This window comes from Sander lucioperca, chromosome 6 (assembly GCF_008315115.2).
Source record: "Sander lucioperca isolate FBNREF2018 chromosome 6, SLUC_FBN_1.2, whole genome shotgun sequence".
Taxonomy (NCBI): domain Eukaryota; kingdom Metazoa; phylum Chordata; class Actinopteri; order Perciformes; family Percidae; genus Sander; species Sander lucioperca.
The window spans coordinates 11474796-11493560 of record NC_050178.1 but is presented as its reverse complement, the minus strand read 5'-3'; the positions used below and the strand labels follow the sequence as shown (position 1 = coordinate 11493560).

At 40.3% G+C, this 18765-nt stretch overlaps 1 protein-coding gene across 8 annotated transcripts in view; it reads right to left on the bottom strand.

Moving 5' to 3' along the window:
- Window positions 1-212: 212 nt before the first annotated feature.
- The window catches only part of LOC116051459 (transcriptional enhancer factor TEF-5-like), a 35613-nt gene continuing 17060 nt past the window's right edge, over window positions 213-18765 (bottom strand). Inside the window, exons 4-15 of one of the 8 annotated variants that reach the window (XM_031301902.2) lie at window positions 13770-13834; window positions 12251-12313; window positions 9279-9290; window positions 8232-8357; window positions 8054-8094; window positions 7702-7758; window positions 7169-7233; window positions 6943-7079; window positions 5671-5844; window positions 3258-3401; window positions 2993-3145; window positions 213-2417 (exon numbers count right to left, since the gene is read on the bottom strand). In XM_031301902.2, coding sequence (XP_031157762.1) covers window positions 2304-2417; window positions 2993-3145; window positions 3258-3401; window positions 5671-5844; window positions 6943-7079; window positions 7169-7233; window positions 7702-7758; window positions 8054-8094; window positions 8232-8357; window positions 9279-9290; window positions 12251-12313; window positions 13770-13834 — 1151 coding nt within the window. In that variant the 3' untranslated portion in view covers window positions 213-2303. Of the gene's footprint in view, window positions 2418-2992; window positions 3146-3257; window positions 3402-5670; window positions 5845-6942; window positions 7080-7168; window positions 7234-7701; window positions 7759-8053; window positions 8095-8231; window positions 8358-9278; window positions 9291-12039; window positions 12103-12250; window positions 12314-13769; window positions 13835-18765 lie in introns of all 8 variants that reach the window. The other 7 variants (XM_031301903.2, XM_031301906.2, XM_031301904.2 and 4 more) reach the window with 7 other exon arrangements.

Below are 18765 nucleotides of genomic sequence, written 5' to 3'. Positions count from 1 at the left end.
TTTGCAGCTGGAATTTCTAATTGGATCACATAATCTGGTGCAACACTTGGTGCAACTGAAATTAATACTAAAATACACATTTCATTCAGTAAAATGGATAAAAAAGAAGTTTGAGCAAGATCATAACACTAACTTGTGGAAGCCAACACTAACACAATATTTGGTTTCATATTCGTCTGTGATATCAGTATGAAAAGAACCACCATGCAAAACAAATTTACAAACATGTTTAATGGGGAAAAATGGCTCCAAAGGCACCATGCGTCTTTTATTGTTAGATACATTTGTTTGATTACATAGTCCAACCTCTACTTTGAAGTATAAAATTGCAATGCACAATGGTAACAAAGACAACAGTAAACCACCTTAAACCAAAAACAAAACAAAATCTGCCCACACCATTCAGAATATGATACATAACATTAGATATCTCATTATTAATTATCAATATCAGCACAATCACACATTATTTTCAGTGAAGCATATGGCAAACACTGAAAGTCAAAAGACAACAGAATTAAAAAACAAAATGAATCTTGATAAAGGCGAAAACATGTCTGTATAAAAGATAAATTGAGAAACCTGCTAGAGGAGGAGTGTTATTGTATCTAGCTTGTGAAATATGACATTCAAAACCAGGTGCAATTATTATTTTAAATTTGAACTTTTATATCACAATTGTCCAGTGAACCACACAGAGTAGACACTTGTCTAGCAGGATCCATGGGATGACAGTCTCAAATATGTGTCCTGCAATACTTTTAACATCTCCATCACAGTGGAAAATGATCAATACATCTCCATTACCCCACCCTGCCCTCCCGCTATTTCTTTTCCAACCCTATAAATAACAATCAATGGTCATACTCTACAGCACAGAGACAATAGCTCTCATTCAAGACAATTATTTTTGTTTGATTTTTAAAATTATTTCATTTTTAATGTCAGTAAAAAAAAAAATTGTCTTAAATATCAAAACTGAACTTTTATGAATGGATGCAGCTTCTCCACACATTACAGTGGAGAAGGGTGAAGCAAATGAACCGGCTTCACGGCATACAATCTCTTTTTTAAACAAAAGAAAGAGTGATCAACTTCTCTCCACTCAAACCATGGTCTCTGTGCTGAGTTACTTGATCACAAGCCCCCCCCCCCCACCCAAAAAAAAATACTCCTATGTAACACATATTCCTTTAGCATCCACCGACTCACAGTACAGAAACAGTTCATTTTTTTTTTCAATTAGGCTACATAACAAACTCAAGGCAGAAAATAAGCACTGCTGTTGCTTCACCTCCCCTTCTTGATCTTTTAAGTGCAACCAAGCACACGTCTTCAAACAGAGAGAATTAACAGGGGATCTCGTAAGGATGGCAAAGCCCTGGCTTTATGTCAGGCTAGCAATGGTACAAGGCATCTTTAGTGTCAAAAGTCAGTTATAGATAGATGCTTGTAAGACCTGATTTTTAAATTGTGTAATAAAACATAAAAAAGCAGAACCTAAATAGTACGGTAACACAATAAACCTTCTCCCTATACACGTGGACTGTAAAACTTGGGACGATCTTTTTGTAAAAACAACAGGCTACATGAAAATTAGTTATCCCATCTCATTCCTCTGTGTGCCCAAATACAAAAAAACGCCTCAAAAGATGTCAATCTGGGAGGTTTCTTTCCAAATTATTTTTTCGGACAAAATACACCAGTCTGACCATTTACTGTTCGTTTAAAAACAAGAGGTAGTAAAAAAAGGCAATCAAAAGTGGCAGGCAATGATATAATCTTTGGAGAAAAGGCACTTGCTTTCCTTACCAACCTACTGCAACAACACCACTTGGCTCTGGTTTTCCCCTTCCATGGTCCTGTGCTCTCTCTACTTCTTCAATCTTATATACACTTCTCTTATTGCTCCGAGTGTGATCACCTTGAATACTATAGAGTCTTTTCAACCCTACGCACATTCTCGTTCCCTCAATAAAAACATTTCAAGCTCCATCAATGACCTTGGCAAAAGTGACCCACTTCATCTAAAGCATGTTTAAACACATGGAAAATAGCTGGTTGAAAAAATCCGTAATTCTTCAGAATTTCTTTGCGCGTTGGCACGTTGAGATTCACTCTTTTTTTTTTTTTCTTGCGAACAAGACAACTTCTTTTAAAGCATAAAATGTGTCCATGTTAGTTCGGTCTAGCATTTTTTGAATGTTTTTTGTTGTTGTAGTTTTTCCTGGATGGTTGAGCTTGTCGAAGAGAGATTGTGTCGCGCTTTTGTCTGGCTTTTCCAAAACCTCCCTGAAGAGCTGTTAGTCTTTAACAAGTCTGTAGACATGATACTGAGCTCCATGTTCACTTGTAGAAACCTCAAAAACAAACGCTATACAGAGCAAGGTCTCCTGGGTGTCGCGGTTCGTCACCACCTGAGGGGCAGAGGGAAAATGTCAAGTGAGAAACAGTCTGAATAGAAATGCTACAGTGACAAACATACATTCCTGATTTCAATAGTTTGACTTTTTGGGAAATACTCTTATTGGCTTTCTTGCCGAAAGTTAGATGATACGATTGATACCACTCACGTCTGTATCCTAAATGTAAAGCTGCAACCAGCAGCCTGTTAGCTTAGCATAAATACTGGAAACGGGGAAACAGCTAGCCTGGCCCTGTTTGAAGGTAACATAATCCTCCTACCCAGAACATCTAGAGCTCCCTAATTAACACATTATATCTTGTTTTTCCTAATCTGTCCAAAAACCAGTGTAAAAACAACACATTGTGGTTTTAAGGGGGATTATATGCCGAGCTAGCTATTCTAGTCTTTGTGCTAAACTACGCTAAGCTATGCAGCTGCCGGCTGTTAGCTTCACATTTACCGTACAGACATGAGAGTGGTATCGATCATGTCATCTAACTCTCTGCAAGAAAGCAAATATTACATATATTTCCCAAAACATTAAACTAGTCCTTCAACAATCCAATATTATCGAGTGTATATTACCTGTAGGATAGTGAAGTTTTCAAGAACACTGTTCATCATGTATTTTTCAGGCAAGCATTTGAGTTTGTGGATAAAGTTGATCATGTACTCGCACATAGGAGAGCGGTGGATCCTGTAAACACACCTTCCTCCCTCCAGGCGGGCGTATTCTGTCTGCAACAGACACACAGACACACACACACAGTCAAAAACGCAAAGTAGTAAGGTTAAAATGAGAAGCTGCAGTTGTTTGAGAGAAGAATACAGAAACTATGAACACTCTTACCTCTACTTTCTCCACAACCTGCTTGCCAAACGAGCAGACTTTGGTTGAAACAGTGATGGTCATGTTCTCGAGGCTGCTGTACTGGCTGCTGACACCATAGAAAGAGCCAGGGCCGTCCTGCATGCCGCTACTGTTCAGGTCCGCCTGCAGAGGGCAAACATTTCATCAGATTGGTGATGATCATCACATAACTTGGATGTAACTTAAATGTCCTCATAGCACATTAATTGTGAGGTTGAAAGTAGGGCTGCACAATATATCGTTTTTTATCGTTACAGCAATATCAACTGGCGCAATAAAGACATCGCGAAAGGCTGCGGCATACGGCGAAAGACAGTCAGAGATTTTTTTGTTAGTTGAAAGAAAATGTCAGTAGAAAAGTGCCCTTCAAAAAGTTACTATCATTCTTTTTTAGTGGTGCCTTGTATATTCAATAGCAATAGCAGAATACTGAAAGCAGCAGAAATGCAGAACAGAGTACACTTTAATATTAGAGATGCACCGATTACAACTTTCTAGGCCGATTCCGATTTCCGATTTTCTTTGAGTTAGGCCAGCCGATACCGATTTATTTTTTTCTAACCACTTTACAGCACACACAAATATTTATTTTCTATCTTTTCTTTAATAGAAAATGTTACATTTTGCATAGAACATAGAACATTTTTAAATAGATAATTGATCGCTATAAAATACAACTATATAAATACAACTATATAAATGACTCCTGGTGTGGGAAATTCACACACATCTAAAGTGCAATGTTATGGAAGAACCATTTCCTTCTTTTCACATCCAATATCCAACTAAAAAAATTTGATATATTTAGCAAACTAAACTTCTGTATGTATGAAACAGGAAAAACAGGTAATGGCAATACAATAATATATAAATAACAAATAAAAATAAAATAAATATAGCCTTAATGCAGTATAAAGATATTTCTCAAAACACACACACAGGCCTGTTTGAACGTCAACAGTAACGTTACCTGAAAACAGCGTGTAGTTACTTTATGCAAGTTTGCTTTATGTGTCATTGTGCATAAATATTAACACTACCGTTGCTGTCAATGGGCTTATCTGCTAACGTTAGCTACCGGCGGTTACCTCGGAACAATCCAGCAAATAGACGGTACCCTAGAGTGCCGTTACCTGAAACAGATGATTTAACGTCACCGCTCATTTTACAGTTTAACAACAAAACTAAACTCTTTAAATATTACTATGTTTTTAATGTTGGTTTTGAGCGGTATGCATCCCCACTAACCTGGAAAGCGTAAACAGTAACATTAATACAGTGTGTCGGAGGACTACAGTGTCTCTTTTTTTTTGTTTGTTTTTTTTGTTTACAGCATCTCAGGTCAGTGTGCCCAACGCTATTTTCCGATAAACTGTAGTTGTCATATTTCACGGGACCCGCGTGAGTGCGATTTTCATGTTCCAGTTTTTCAGCCTCAGAGGGGAGAGAGTGAGAGCGGCTGACTGTTCGAGCTGTGTATAATTACGACTTTATGACATTTCATAAACAGCTGATGGAGTGGCAGTGTGCCGCTGCTACATGCATACAGCGGAAACCCTGCATGTGCACGTGTGGTGTTGCGCGATGTAAATCATGCGGCGCCCGAGTGCATTTGACCAGCATAAAATCGGCATATGTCAGACTGACCGGCAGGTCGCCGGTCATGGCCGATCACGTGAAAATCGGCCAATTCCGGTCAATCGGTGCATCTCTATTTAATATCTGTTTATTTATCGCAAGTAATATCGTTATCGCGATATTCAACAACATTATCGCATATTTTCCTCATATCGTGCAGCCCTAGTTGAAAGAACATTTTAGGGTGTTTTTGACAAACGTCTTGAGACTAGATGTTTTGGGACAACATAATGTGTGCAGATACAGTTTACTGACATAAAGAGAAATGCAGTGTAGATGATGAAGCAATCCATTGTAAAAGTCCACCACTGTGTCATAAAAAAAGGAAGTGGTTTGCATACTTTGCTAACACTTGTGTCACTCTAAAAGTGAGAAGTTGTAAGTTAAAAAATACCTGCAATTGTCTCAATATAGGATGAAAATGTTGATGTATGCCTGCCAGTACACAATGAAGTAACTATTAGAAAAAGCATTAGTAATGTAATGGGATTATGTCAGTAAAATACAATTGAAATACAATTTTATAAACACTTCTTGCATATGTTTTTACATACTTGTACACTACACAGAGAACTAGCTAGTAAGACAAATTTTCTGTTGTTGTTATTGCCTCCCGTTGAGCTAAAACGTTGTGCTTAAAGATTTCACACTTTTCTGTATTGGGGTAATGCGGCATCAACCAGACAAAGTGAAATACAAATGCATAATAACAACTAATAACTGGTAGATGACAGATATAACAATAACAACCCACCCAGAATTTAACAAGGAAGAACGCATTCTGAGGGCCTTTCTCATAAAGCTCTTTGAGGCCCCCCTTCTTCTCAGGGAACTTGTCGTAGATCTGCCGGATGTCCACGGCCTCGAGGAGCGGGTCGCTGTAGGAGGGGTTAGTCTGTCCAATGTGGACAAACAGGTGTTTGCTGTACTGCAGTGGACAGAGACCGAAGAGACAAGAGAGGATGTGGTTAACCTCAGGAACATCAGCTGGAGATCTTAATATGACACTGTTCACTTTTGAGACTAAGGAAAAAGCAGAGTATTCGGTGGTCTACCAAACACCACTAAAATATTCTGTGGTTTTTAGGCTTTGCTGTACATTAGGTACCAGATAGTTTCACCACATGTGGACAATCCAGATGGGGCCAGAGATACTGTCCATTACTAAAATCACATGTTTTGTTGCTGTGTGCATGGACGGACTATGCAGACCCCTGAGCACAGACATACTGTAAAGGCTTCCCACCCCTCCAACATAGGAGCAAGACACATAGACTTCCCATTTGTAGTCATTTTGCATCTATTTTGGTGACATTCTGCAGGTGAAACAGAGCTCTAAGGTACTGCTGTTGGTTCAACAATCTCACCTAGATGCATGCTAGAGATAAAGAGAGGCTGTCTGAATCATATCCTAAGCTTCCTGCCACAGTAGATCCACACTGACACTCCTCTGCACAGATATTATACTAAAATATTATAGGACACAATCAAAGAAAGCCTGAGATGTTGGTTCTATTTTCTTAAAGCATGGATACTCTGCTGTTACTGTTGTCTCAGTATGCCGTGCAGCTGTAATATGAAGGACAAAATAAATAAAAAGTAAACAGAAACAAATATTGGATTGGACGGTTGATGCGCAATTTAAAAAAAAAAAAAAAAAAACATTCTCATCAGGATCAGGAGCAACAAACATGATCAGGACATCCCTGCTTTTAACTGAGCTCTGTGACTTTCCAACAGGAAATCTTAACAGTCACTTTAAAGAAAGGCTCTGGCCCGGAGACCCCCTCACCTGTCCGGGCCCTGGGGCCTACACCAGCTAGTCTCGTTTAGTAATCCATCCATGTCTCTTTTCAATTAAATTTTTTTGTTATTGACACAATGTGCAGGCACATATGTAACGAAATGTAGGATGAGTCTCCATCCTCCAACAAACAGTGCACATACACAGTATATTGAAAGACTTATTAACATCAACATTATTTAAATTTATTTGTGGAAAGCCTTATTGTACATTTTCACTCACGTTATCTGGGTCTCTCTGGACCTCCATGAAGGCTGAGTACTCCAGCATCCGCAGCTTGGAGGAGGCAATGGTCCGGTCCTGCCACACTGGCACTGCAGTAGCAGATGGAGGAGGAGGAGGTGCCAAGGGCTCATAACCTGAATGGCACACACACAAACATTTATAAAACAGTCATTTTTAGTTTATTTTTTGCAAAATTCTCACAGAATTTTTACCTTATACTTACTTGGTATGGATTGTTGTACAGGACCTGATAGGCTTGGGTATGGGGGCTGTGCAAAAGGTTTGATGCTGAAAGACAATAAATGGTTCGGTGAGACAATGAGCTCTACTATACACGGTCAGCAACAGATGTTTGTAGCACGAGTCCTTCTATATTTGTATTTCTGATAAAGGCTTTTATTGTGAAAATCTGTTAGTGTCAAAGGCATGTGCTGTTGCACCAGCTAGGCGTAAGTCCACCTGCTTCATTGCTTCTTAATGATGCAAAATAGCATCAATTAATTGTGCGTTAACTGACAAATCTGAGAAAATTGATTAAAATATTTAGAGACTTTAGTAGTTTTTCAGTGAACGCAAGTCATCGAACACTACGCGGATTTATCTCCCATGTTTATTTTTTCTCAATCAAATGTGAAGCAGTTAATTTGCCCGGTGGTGGTTTACATCAGTGCAGGAAACATACAGTAAAATACAGTGTAGAAGAAGAGTTAGTTCTGCTTTGTGCTCACAGCTGGACCTCGGCTAGGGGGAACTTACGCATGGCTGGTGCGGCCAAGCCCAGGAGTCCTCCCCTGGTTGAGATCTAGAATCAGCCTGGTGTGCAAAAATGTGATCCGTTAAACATGCCCTGCAACACCGACCTGACATTAAACCTAAACCCCTGCGCTGACTCAGTCACTCTTTATGTACTCTTCTTTCATCTCTAATAATAATAATAACAACTTTAATTTATATAGTGCCTTTCACGAAACCCAAGGACACTTTTCAGAATTACGGGGGAAACAGAGCTAGGGGAGGTCGTAGGCCAATCTCTCTCTTCAGATTGTAAATAGGGGGTGTGATGTCACCCCACAAACATCTTGTGGGTTCATTAGAGGGGTTTACTTACTCCTGAGAAGGTCCAGGCTGTCCTGGGATAGCAGGCCAGAACTGCAGAGCAAGAAAATATTGTTAACTGTTTTGTAGGATTAATTAAGGTATTTTTCAGATAAAATCCAATGTAATTTTCATGACTGAAAGATACAACAAAATGTGTTTATGTGTGAGAGAATGAGTGGTGGGCTAACTCTGGGTGGTTGGTAGGGGGCAGGAGGCAGTGGTGGAAGGTGATTCTTTATCATACTCGGGGAGACGATCTGTGCAGACGACAGTGCTGCCATGTTCTGCAGGGCTTTGTCTTTAGACGCCTGATCCTACAGATTGAAACAGAGGAACAACGGGAGTCAACCACAAGGTGGCGCCACAACCTATACATTACCTACTGCTGTCATAGAGGGCACCTGAATTCTGAAATGAATATGTTTCATAATCTTGAGGTGATATTTTAAGAGTTACGATAAACTTGACATGAGTTTAGCTTAAGAGTCAATAAAAACACTTATTTTAATTATTCTCAAGACTTAATAAAGAGAACATTTCTTGAAAGAGCAGCTTGACAGAATGAAGCAAAGAGTAGAACGGAGAAGATGAAGCCGCACTGGTATTTAAGCTCGGGTCACACGACTAATTGAATGTCAGTGTGTTACCAGGATCACCACAGGAAAAAGACAATAAAGAGAGTGCTTTGGTTTGAAATGCAGATTTGCATTTGTGTTGCATCGAAAAGTGTACATCAACAAATGAAATTACTGATGAAAGTAATACTATGTCAGTGAAAACATTGCAAAGGATAGCCTACACAAAGCCAACTAATTCATGTCCATGGTGCATGACAAATATTGCAAAGCTTTTATTTTAATACACCAAACTCAGTTTAAAATGCATCTTTTTGCTGTTTTTCATGTTTGCAAAAGAATGCACTTAAGATAATTAAGCTATGACTTTGCAACTAAAGGACAGATGCCTCAGAAGCGAGAACCCAAATCAAACACCTTAATGCAAAGCAAGCAAGATTTTGGGTTTTTGCAATATGCTGAGGGGATTACACTACATCAGGCAGGATGCGCAGCAGTCTTGGGTTCAAAGTGGAGCTGCTTCCTAAGCATTGCTTCATTACAGGATAGTAATGGGGCGGGGGCGCCATGCCAGCAGAGGGCCATAGCAAGGGGACAGTGCACTGGTGCTGCCAAACAAAGGAAGGAGGGAAGCATATTGCACAAGTCAAATTCACTTACCAAATTCATCGCCTGAATCAAAAAAGAGAGAAACCATTAGTACGGTGCAGTTCTAAATGTTGTGTTAAGATTACTTTGTCAGTTTTGGTTGAGATAAATCCTGGTTTTCCTCTTCTGTTTTTATACCGTAGACTTGGTGTGCAATAAGTTTGCTCTGGTAGAGAGGTTACAAGGTTCACTAGGGACTGAAGTATTGCTTCATTACAGGTTTATGACAATATTATATATTTAATAAGATATTATTGATAAGAAAATTTGCCAAAACTTTTACATTACATTTAATGTAATGTAATAATGTGAATGTGAATTCTTGTTTTATTTTATTTCATTTCAATAGACAGCAGTAAAAGGTTGAAATAATACACAATAATGAATGCAATTTCCGTCAAAATCATGTATAAGGACTATGAAGCAAAGTGTTTTTTAAAGATATTCTTTCAGTAAATACCCAATACAAATCGGTAGTGTATAATTGGGGAGCACATCGCTTTATAACACTAAACATTTTCCCCAGTAGAAGACCAACAGAAAAAAAACATGATGCAAATAGTAAAAACTGAAATCCTTGGAGGTTTATTGCAACACAAAGCCTTCAATGTACACCTGGTACTACAGTGTGTAGCTTTTTTAGTAGTCGCACTTTAACTCCTTGTTTGTTCAGCTGAGGCTACAATTTCTCTTTATTCCCGAGAGGAAAGAGTTGCTCTTTGTCAGCATTTGAACTTATAACAGTGGCTTGGAAACCAGTTTGTTAAGAGTGTTGGGGAAATAAACTACTTTGGCTTCACTTCATAAAGGCTTGATAAACACTTGAACAAGGCGTTGGCATGGCTACAACTGCATGTTCATTAGTTATAGTTATATTACATGTTTTAAAGCTACAGGAAAGAAAGATAAAAACAAGAACAGCATTGAAAGTGCCACTACCATCATCCAACTAAGGTGAACTCACAAAGCATAAAGCATAAAAAAGCCAAATGACTGAACTAAATTACACGCTGACTGACCAGTTGAAATGAAAGTAAGATTTTTTTGTAAATGGGTTTAACGAGAACACAGGTGATTACAATTTTTAATATTAATATTAATTTTGCTACAAATATGTAGAAGGAGACAGGTGGTTGTGTGAGCAAAAAAGTAATCATAGAAAGAAGAGATGAGAACATGATTATCCCCTTCAGCGGAGAGGATTAAAGTCACTACACAGAATATAATATAAGCTTCGAAAGACCTAAAACCTGATCTTAATACCATTATACTTCTGACTGTTGGTCCATTTTTAGAGCACACGTTGCACAAAATATATAAGAGTGGCAATCAAGTGTATGGTTTAGATATGCTGAGCCCAACAAAACAACAACATGATGAAAATATGTTTGGAAAATGACATTAATTTTAAGATCTGCAAATGTGTTTGAAACACAATTCCTGACACCATAATGTGACTGTGAGAAGAACAGGGAGGATAATGTGGCAGCCTTGCTTTATAAGTCCTGTGACTTCACTAGTGAGGACTTCTAACTTTCAAACAAGGGACGTTTTGGCTCACTATGAACAGTCCTATACCTTGTATTCATGTTGAGTTTGGCATTTGTGGGCAGCTCAAAAACTTGTCACTGGATGAACAAGTTGAGTCCTCCTACTATATAATACTCAAAGTTGTCAAAGTTTTTGTGATGTAAGAAAATAAACACTTTTTGAGTCTCTGCACCTTCATTGCAGCCAGGGAATGACTGTAACGGCACTGTAGCAGCACTTTCTACCCATATTTAGTATAGTTGTGACATCACAACCATACAGAAGTATGGCTTGTTTAAAAGCCACTGTGTCTGAATGGACTGTGTGCATTTCTCTGTACGACTGAGCGTTTTGATACTTTCACAATATTTATATAGCACCTCGACTTGCTTTATAATAAAAAAAGACATGGATATATCACTCTTTACAATATGGGAAATTTAAAACAAAATGTGTAATTTGTGGATGCTGGTGTCCACTGTAGGATTAGTCTGCATAAAGGGGTTAATTTAAGTTGAAGTTAGCACTACAGAATGCAACAATGTCTTCTGTATTTACACAAGTCTGCATTATGTATATGTGAATATGCAAAAAGGTAAAAAGCATGAAGAGAGAGTAGAGGGATTGAAAGAACTACAAGACAAGTCCAAAGGATTCATATGATGAAGATTAATGTGTTTTTTTTGAATGTTCAGTTTCACAAAACACATCACAAACAGACACATTAAAGGAACTAGAAGTATCGAAGTAGAGAGCATTTTAGGGAAAGAAGAAGTCTTAGAGAAGTACAGTATGCTGCAGAGGCATAGCTGGCACAGAGGACGGACACAGAGCTGGAGCAACATGCGGCTAAATGACAGTTCGCTGGGCTCATCATAGCAGCGTGTGCTGCATTCCTTTAAAGCAGCTAACAACTTTCACTACTGAGTGATGGGGTTAGTCTCACAGTAAGTGCAGCTCTGACCTACAGTAGAAGTTAAAAAGCTCTGTCTATTTGTGCACTGCATGCATGGCACTGAAGCAAGACTGCGGGTTTATCAGAGAATTCACTCCTTAAGAATGTTTGTAATATCTGATTTATCGTTAAAAAAAAATGTATTTTACTTGCCAAGCTTTCATCCACTTATCTAGCAGGACCTGGCCTTGCATCAAAGCAAGGACAGATAATGATATGCAAGAATTAGGTGGTTAGTGCAAAGCCAAGCCTTTGCCAGCCCCGCCGAGCCCGCGGTGAAGCGCATACCTTTAGCTTTGACTGGATCTCGCGAGATTTTCTCCGGGCGAGAACCTGCAAGTGGCTAGAAACCTGCACAGAAGAATAGCCAAGAGGAGGGAAGAGGAAAAGGAGACAGGGAGAGAAAAGACAAGGGAAGAAAGAGAGAGAGAGAAGCCGTAACCAAAGAGGAAAGAGACGCCTAGTCAGTGTTGCCGGGGGGCAGGTTGGTGGCACCTACCTTTATACCCGCCTGGTATTCACGAACTTTCTTCCGTGCTAACACCTGTATGTGACTAGACACCTAAAGGGGTGTGAAACAGTTTTTGAGCATAAAAACAACATGCACTCAAGATGCATGCACACACATATGCATGCACTTGCAGACACACATACTTACAGAGATAACACACAGTGAGAGCTCTAAAAAGTTCATGCAAACAATAAAAGTTGATTTAAAGCATTAGTCTGGTAATATTCTATATTTTTCTAATTGTCAATCAAACCCATGAAAAGACCAAAGCCATCAATGGACTGATCTTCCCAGCATGTATTGTCTGTGTAACCAAAGCCTGATATAGTTTATTTCTTATAGACCTCCATTTGTGTTCAAAAATTATTTAAAATACATAAATGAGGGTGACGTGTTTCCATGGACATTATAGCATTTTTCATACACCGACCTGCTGTAAACACTCACTAGAGCATAAAATGTGTATTTATCTGCAGCTGAAAATAGTCCCCCAACTAGAGCTCATCTTTCAATGGGATCACATCAGCCAGTGGTGTAAAGTGGCCAATGGCCCCTTCCCTACTTCCTACCCCCAAACTTTGAGTGTCCTTGCTCGGAACACACCCATCTTCGAACTCGGCCTTCACTTTGATCTCACCTACATACCTGTAAAGTTTTGCGACTGCATCTTGCATGGTTGTGACGGTACTGCGCAGACAAAATCTGTCTGCAGACAGACATCTAAACACCTGGCAAAGTACTCAAATTCACCTCTGTGGTAGTTCCTGCTACAGTAGGTGTCTCCAGGACCAGATTTTGCCATAGTGACACACTTACACACACACACACACACACACACACACACACACACACACACACACACACACACACACACACACACACACACACACACACACACACACACACACACACACACACACACACACACACACACACACAAAACCAGTGTCCCTGTCCCGGCTGGTTTGATTAGTGTTTGCTAAAAACTACAGTGCCCAGCTGTTTTAGGAAACTACCTTGCCTTTTCAAACTGTATATTTGTGACCCACCTTTAACAATGTACGTGTTCAGTAGGAATAGAATGGGCTTGGGGGCCACAGACAGGGTAGGTAAATCGAAAGCTATTGAAAGACGCTCTATCACATTGTTGGTTTTGGTCTTTTCATGGGATTTGTTGACAATAAGAAACATATAATAAAACCAGACTTTTCCTTTTAATACGTTTTAATATAGTTGTTTTGTAATTAAGCATGACATCAGAAACTATGAATCATTTTTATAAAACAGTTGTTGCCGTTTTTTACCCTTCTGGTGGTGAATTTGTTTGTCCAAATTGGGGCCCTCATCCAACCCACTCCAGCACCATAGACCTTTGCATGGGCACCCCTGGGCCTTGGGCTGGGGTCATCTGTACCCTTTGCCCACCCCTCCCACCTGCTTGTACTATCAGTAACTAAAACTAAACTCATGCATGATAATTCTAATCCAATCATCAAAACTTGTTTACCTGTTTTCTTGTGCGGGTTTTGCCCGTCCTCAGCTTGATGTACCTTGCTATCAATTCATTGCGACCTGGAACACAAAACAGAAAGAAAGGTCACAAACAAAAGCCAGTATACAAGAATACATGACAGAAGATTAGTTAGCATTCGTACATTAGTGATAATACCCTAAAATGGACAGAAGGTGGCCCTCTTGTCATACCTTGAGTACACATCTTATTACAGCAGTGTGACATTTCCTCAGACCCAGGGCAAACGCACTTTTAACACAGGTCATAATAACACCTCAGTTTCCTATAGGAGACCGTATTTAAAATTCTGTTTCATCTTTAAAATAAGACATGTATTAAAAGCATGATTTTCTAGTTTCACCCCAAAGTTTTAATTAGCTCGTTTCACACCTCCTTATTCTGTTCTCACGTGGCCCTGAAGCCTAATTATAGAGAGGGCTTGGAAAACAGAACCATGTCTTTCATGACATAACATCTACTTTCGACATTCTGCACAAACAGGTTGTGCAGAGAACAGGCTTCTATTCTGGACGAGCATGAGATTTAACAAGCACTGCCTTTTCAGCAAAGTGCAGCTAGGACCAAGCAAAAACCATCTTTGGTGTAGAAGAAGTGCAAACAGCATTATTTTGTTGTCTCGAGGGAAAATCCAGTCCATCAGTCTGTTTTACTTATTTTCTTTGCCAAGTCACGTTAACTGGGTTTCTGTTGCTGAAAATTTGGCCAAAGGGAGAGGTTGAACCGCTCTATCATTATAAATAACGACCTTAACTCTTCTAAACTTGCTGACAGAAATTTACACCAACAAAAACTAGTCAAGATGGGCCTTCTTAAACACACACAATACACTGTGTGTCTAGGAAGTTTGACAGTCTCCGAGAGTTGAGAGTATCCGGACACATAATGACAGGAGAAACAAGTCCTGTTTTTTCACACTCTTTAGTACTCCAGAAGGCCCTGGTTAGTGCAATTACCATAAAAGTACTGCAGGCAATCTCAAGCAGACTTCACCATACTCTCAAACCAGTTAGCCCGGCGGTCAGCCAGAGGAGCAGAGCTGAACTGTCTGCCGATACTGAGCTAGCCCGTCCCCCCCTCTGCCCCAGGCCAACGATGGACACGCCCGCTCCAGCGCCTCCGCATTCCTAGCATTCCTCTAAGCCTGTCACATCTGTGCTAGCCAGTCTGATTGGCCTGGGCCTGCGAACACAGCCAGAGCTTGGGCGAACACATACGTTCACTTCCAGCTCTGGGAGACGCAGGGGTTAGAGCCGAGGTGAGGGCCATTAGGTTGGGTTAGGGGGTCGTCGGTTAGAGGGGCATAAGGGGCAGCTGATGCTGTAACTCTTGGAGGAAACACAAAGCCATAACTGTCTCTGCCAACAACTGCCACCTGGCAGCAAAGCAGCCCCCTTTTCCCAAAACAACACCACCGTGTGACCCTGCACCCAACGGACAGCAGCACCTGCTGCCGACCATCCTAGCACAGGATGGCAGAGAAAGAACAATGCCAGTTCGACCCCCGCGCAACTGTCACTCTCAATCTCTTCAGCTGAGGAGCAGAGGAGGAAAAAACATTACATCGAGCCAAACACAGAGTTCTGCTATGAATTTCACAAATATCTCATTGCAAAGTACTGTATTAATATTGCGATATAGTATGAACTACAGTTTGACTAAAAAAGAAAAAGATAAGAATTTCTCTGAAAATGGTGAGGTGGACTCAATGTTGCTGGCCAAACTGTAAATTCAAAGCAGACTCTCGTGACCCTCTAAGCTGGGGTTCAGTAAAACTGAACTAAATCTCTTTTTCACAATATTATGGAAATGATTTCAAAATAGCAGACCACATACATTTTTTGTAACTTCCTTTGTAATAGTGTTGAGCACAAAAATTATATTGCGTGGTAAATCAAAAATATGTTTAGTTCATTGGTTGAACAGTGCAGTTTTGTGGTTGTGCGCTGAGATGATATCTCCAGTTTTCCAACAGCATACGGTTGGTTTTGTGATATTTTAAATAACAGCTTTTGTTTTATGTGATACACAGTTTGGTTTTTTTGCAGCAGAGACACTTTTAAAAGATCGGACAACTTACTCCAGTGTTTAATTTCAAAGTTTCAAATAATCTTTTATAAGTTGAATGTTAAAATTATTTGGAAATGAAACTGTAAGACACATTCTCAACTGCTTTTTTTGGCTCTTTGGAAAAAGACAAACTGGATCATGATACCACTGTGACATATTGAACAGAGCCTTTAAATTTTATCAACCATGACCTCCCCAAACGCACTAATCACAAAAAAGCACAGTTGGCCACAGTCGAAAGCAAGGATTTCCTTGCATCAAATTTTGAAGACCAAAGCATACACACACATTTTGAGGGGTAACGTAATCACTCAGGAGATCTGTGTTAAACCCAGTCCTCAGACACACAAAAACAACCGCTGAGCAGAGCTTATTAACACTAAAATTAGGAGTTAATGCTTTCAAAAACAAAACCTGTAGCTGGATGTAATTCACTTAGTTTAAAATACAAAATCACAACCTGACAGAATATTTAAAAAAAAAGTTACAGGACTCCAAAGCAGCAGCTGCATGGTCTGCACATGCACATTTCATGCTGGGGTTTTCTTAGAACAGGACTGGTTATATTAGTCGATAATCTTTTAGACATATTGCTCTCGAACCCCAACAGAGAAAGTATAGAGGACGTGATCTGTGTTGTCAATGGCAGCTGCAGCCGCAGCAGCAGCCAACATCTGCTCAGACTTGACATGGTGGAGACGGTGAAAAGGCTGGTCCACACAGCAGGGGGACATGACAGGTGACAGACACAGACACACACAATAGCATTCACAGCCTCACTCGTCTTCTGCCTTTTACTTCCCCCACAATCGCCGTCTTTCCATCTTTCTACCCTCTTTTTGAGCTGCTTATGATTCCCTTGTTGATTGCTCAACACCCACTCAGATCGCTGCGGGCTGCCATTCTTAAACTCTTCCCCCGATAGGACACGCCTATCTTTCTCTTTTACTACATGACTGCTGGAATTTTCCACTTCCACGCTAAGATAGCGGGCAAAAAGGTGATCTCTCTTCATTCTCCGTAACTCCCCCCCATCCCCCTCCCTCTCTTTGGATCTCCCGCTCTCCTGAACCCTTTCTCTATCCATATTCCCTCCCCTCCCCTCCTATTCTCATAACATTGAGGTAATCCTAAATTGCTAACATACTGCTCAGCCATGACTGAAAACATTCCTAACATCTCAGTGAGGGGGCTGACAGGGAAGGCCTGCTCAGTCATCATTACAGAGTGCTCAGCCCCCTCTCTTATATACATCCACACACATCTTGTCTCACAACTTTACACATGCACCGAACCTGCCGCTAATTCCCAATGGGGCCTTCAAAAGTCAAAACAGACAAAAGCCTCCCTCTAGCACTCAAATCTTTCCCTTTTTTCGTACACAGAGTGCTTTGCAGTAGTGACAGCTGCAGGGCTGAGAGAGAGAGAGAGAGAGAGAGAGAGAGAGAGAGAGAGAGAGAGAGAGAGAGAAAGAGAAAGGTGTGCTTGGGGTTTGACATACCTGTCGAGGCCAGAAAACGCAGGGGAACAACATGTCAGCACAGCCCCAAAGCAAAACAAGACAGGCAACATTTTTTCGACACACACACGCATCTCCCGAAGACACTTCCTCTGAACTTAGGTCGTAAAATGTGCCAACTATTCAATTCCACCAAGACCGAATGCCTTTTGAGCAGAAACTTTTCTTTGGATTTTAGACAGTAAGGGCTGATTACTTTCTGAATGAATACGAGTGGAAAATTTAAGGAATTAAAGGTTTGACATTTTAGGAAGTATGCAAGTTTGTACGCAAGTTTGTTTTTGTTGCAGAGAGTAAGATGAGAAGATTGATACCATTCTCACATCTGTCTGTTAAATATAAGGCTACAGCCAGCATCCAGTTAGCTTAGCTTAGCTTAGCATAAAGACAGGGGAAACAGCTAGCCTGCCTCTGTTCAAAAGTAGCCAATCCTCCTACCAGCACCTCTAAAGCTCAATGATTAACGTGTTATATCTTGTTTGTTTAATCAGCACATAAACTGACTGGGGTTATGTACCGGACCTTTTTTGGCAAGGGGTTAGATACTACCTGGTCCAGCAAATGACCACCTTGTTTTTACGCAGTTTTTGTACGGATTAAACAAAGAAGACGTAACTTGTTACAGGTCGGTGTCATGAACGCTGTGGTAGATTGATTGTGGAAGATATGTAATATAATGCACATTTTGTTCAACAGATCCCAAACTAGAGTTAAGCTTATTTCAGTGTTGTTCATGTTCTGGAGTGATTATTAACATGTGTTATGCTCCTTCGAACTCTTTGTCACCCCTGAGCTATGTAATGGCAATGCTTCTGGGAAGTCTAGACAGGTTTGTAGGGCAAGGAACACAAAGCAGTCATCTTGCTAAGGCAATGGAAATTAGCAAAAGGTTTCCCACCAATTGAAAAAAAAAAAGGCCTGGCAGAAAAAGTGGAATTCCCAATGGGAGAGATGACTTGCCTTCTTTTGGAGGCCACTGGCAGTCTGAGACTGCAAGGTAGACAGTATTACATACAGTGCCATCGTTAACATTCCCCTAACCTCACGTCAGGGCAGTTTTTAGATGTCTTAGGTAATCACCTTGTGAGACGGCTTCTTCTGGGGCATGCCTTGGCTCTGCCAGCAAAGCCTCAGATGACTTATTGTAAATGGAGAGTGTTTAGTGCTCTAGAAAAAAACAAGCCTCTAAAAGGGGTCCTGACAGTTTGTTGCTAAGGGGGCAGGTTTGCCGGCCTCTTTGTTGACATTCTCATGACAAATGTATGGAGCCTGCGACACAACACTGCACTGCTAAACAGGGCTGAAGAGTTATTTAGGTACATTTAGAGATGCCTGCAGTGACTTGTGCTCAAGCTCTGTACACAAAAGCATGTTGTAAACTAG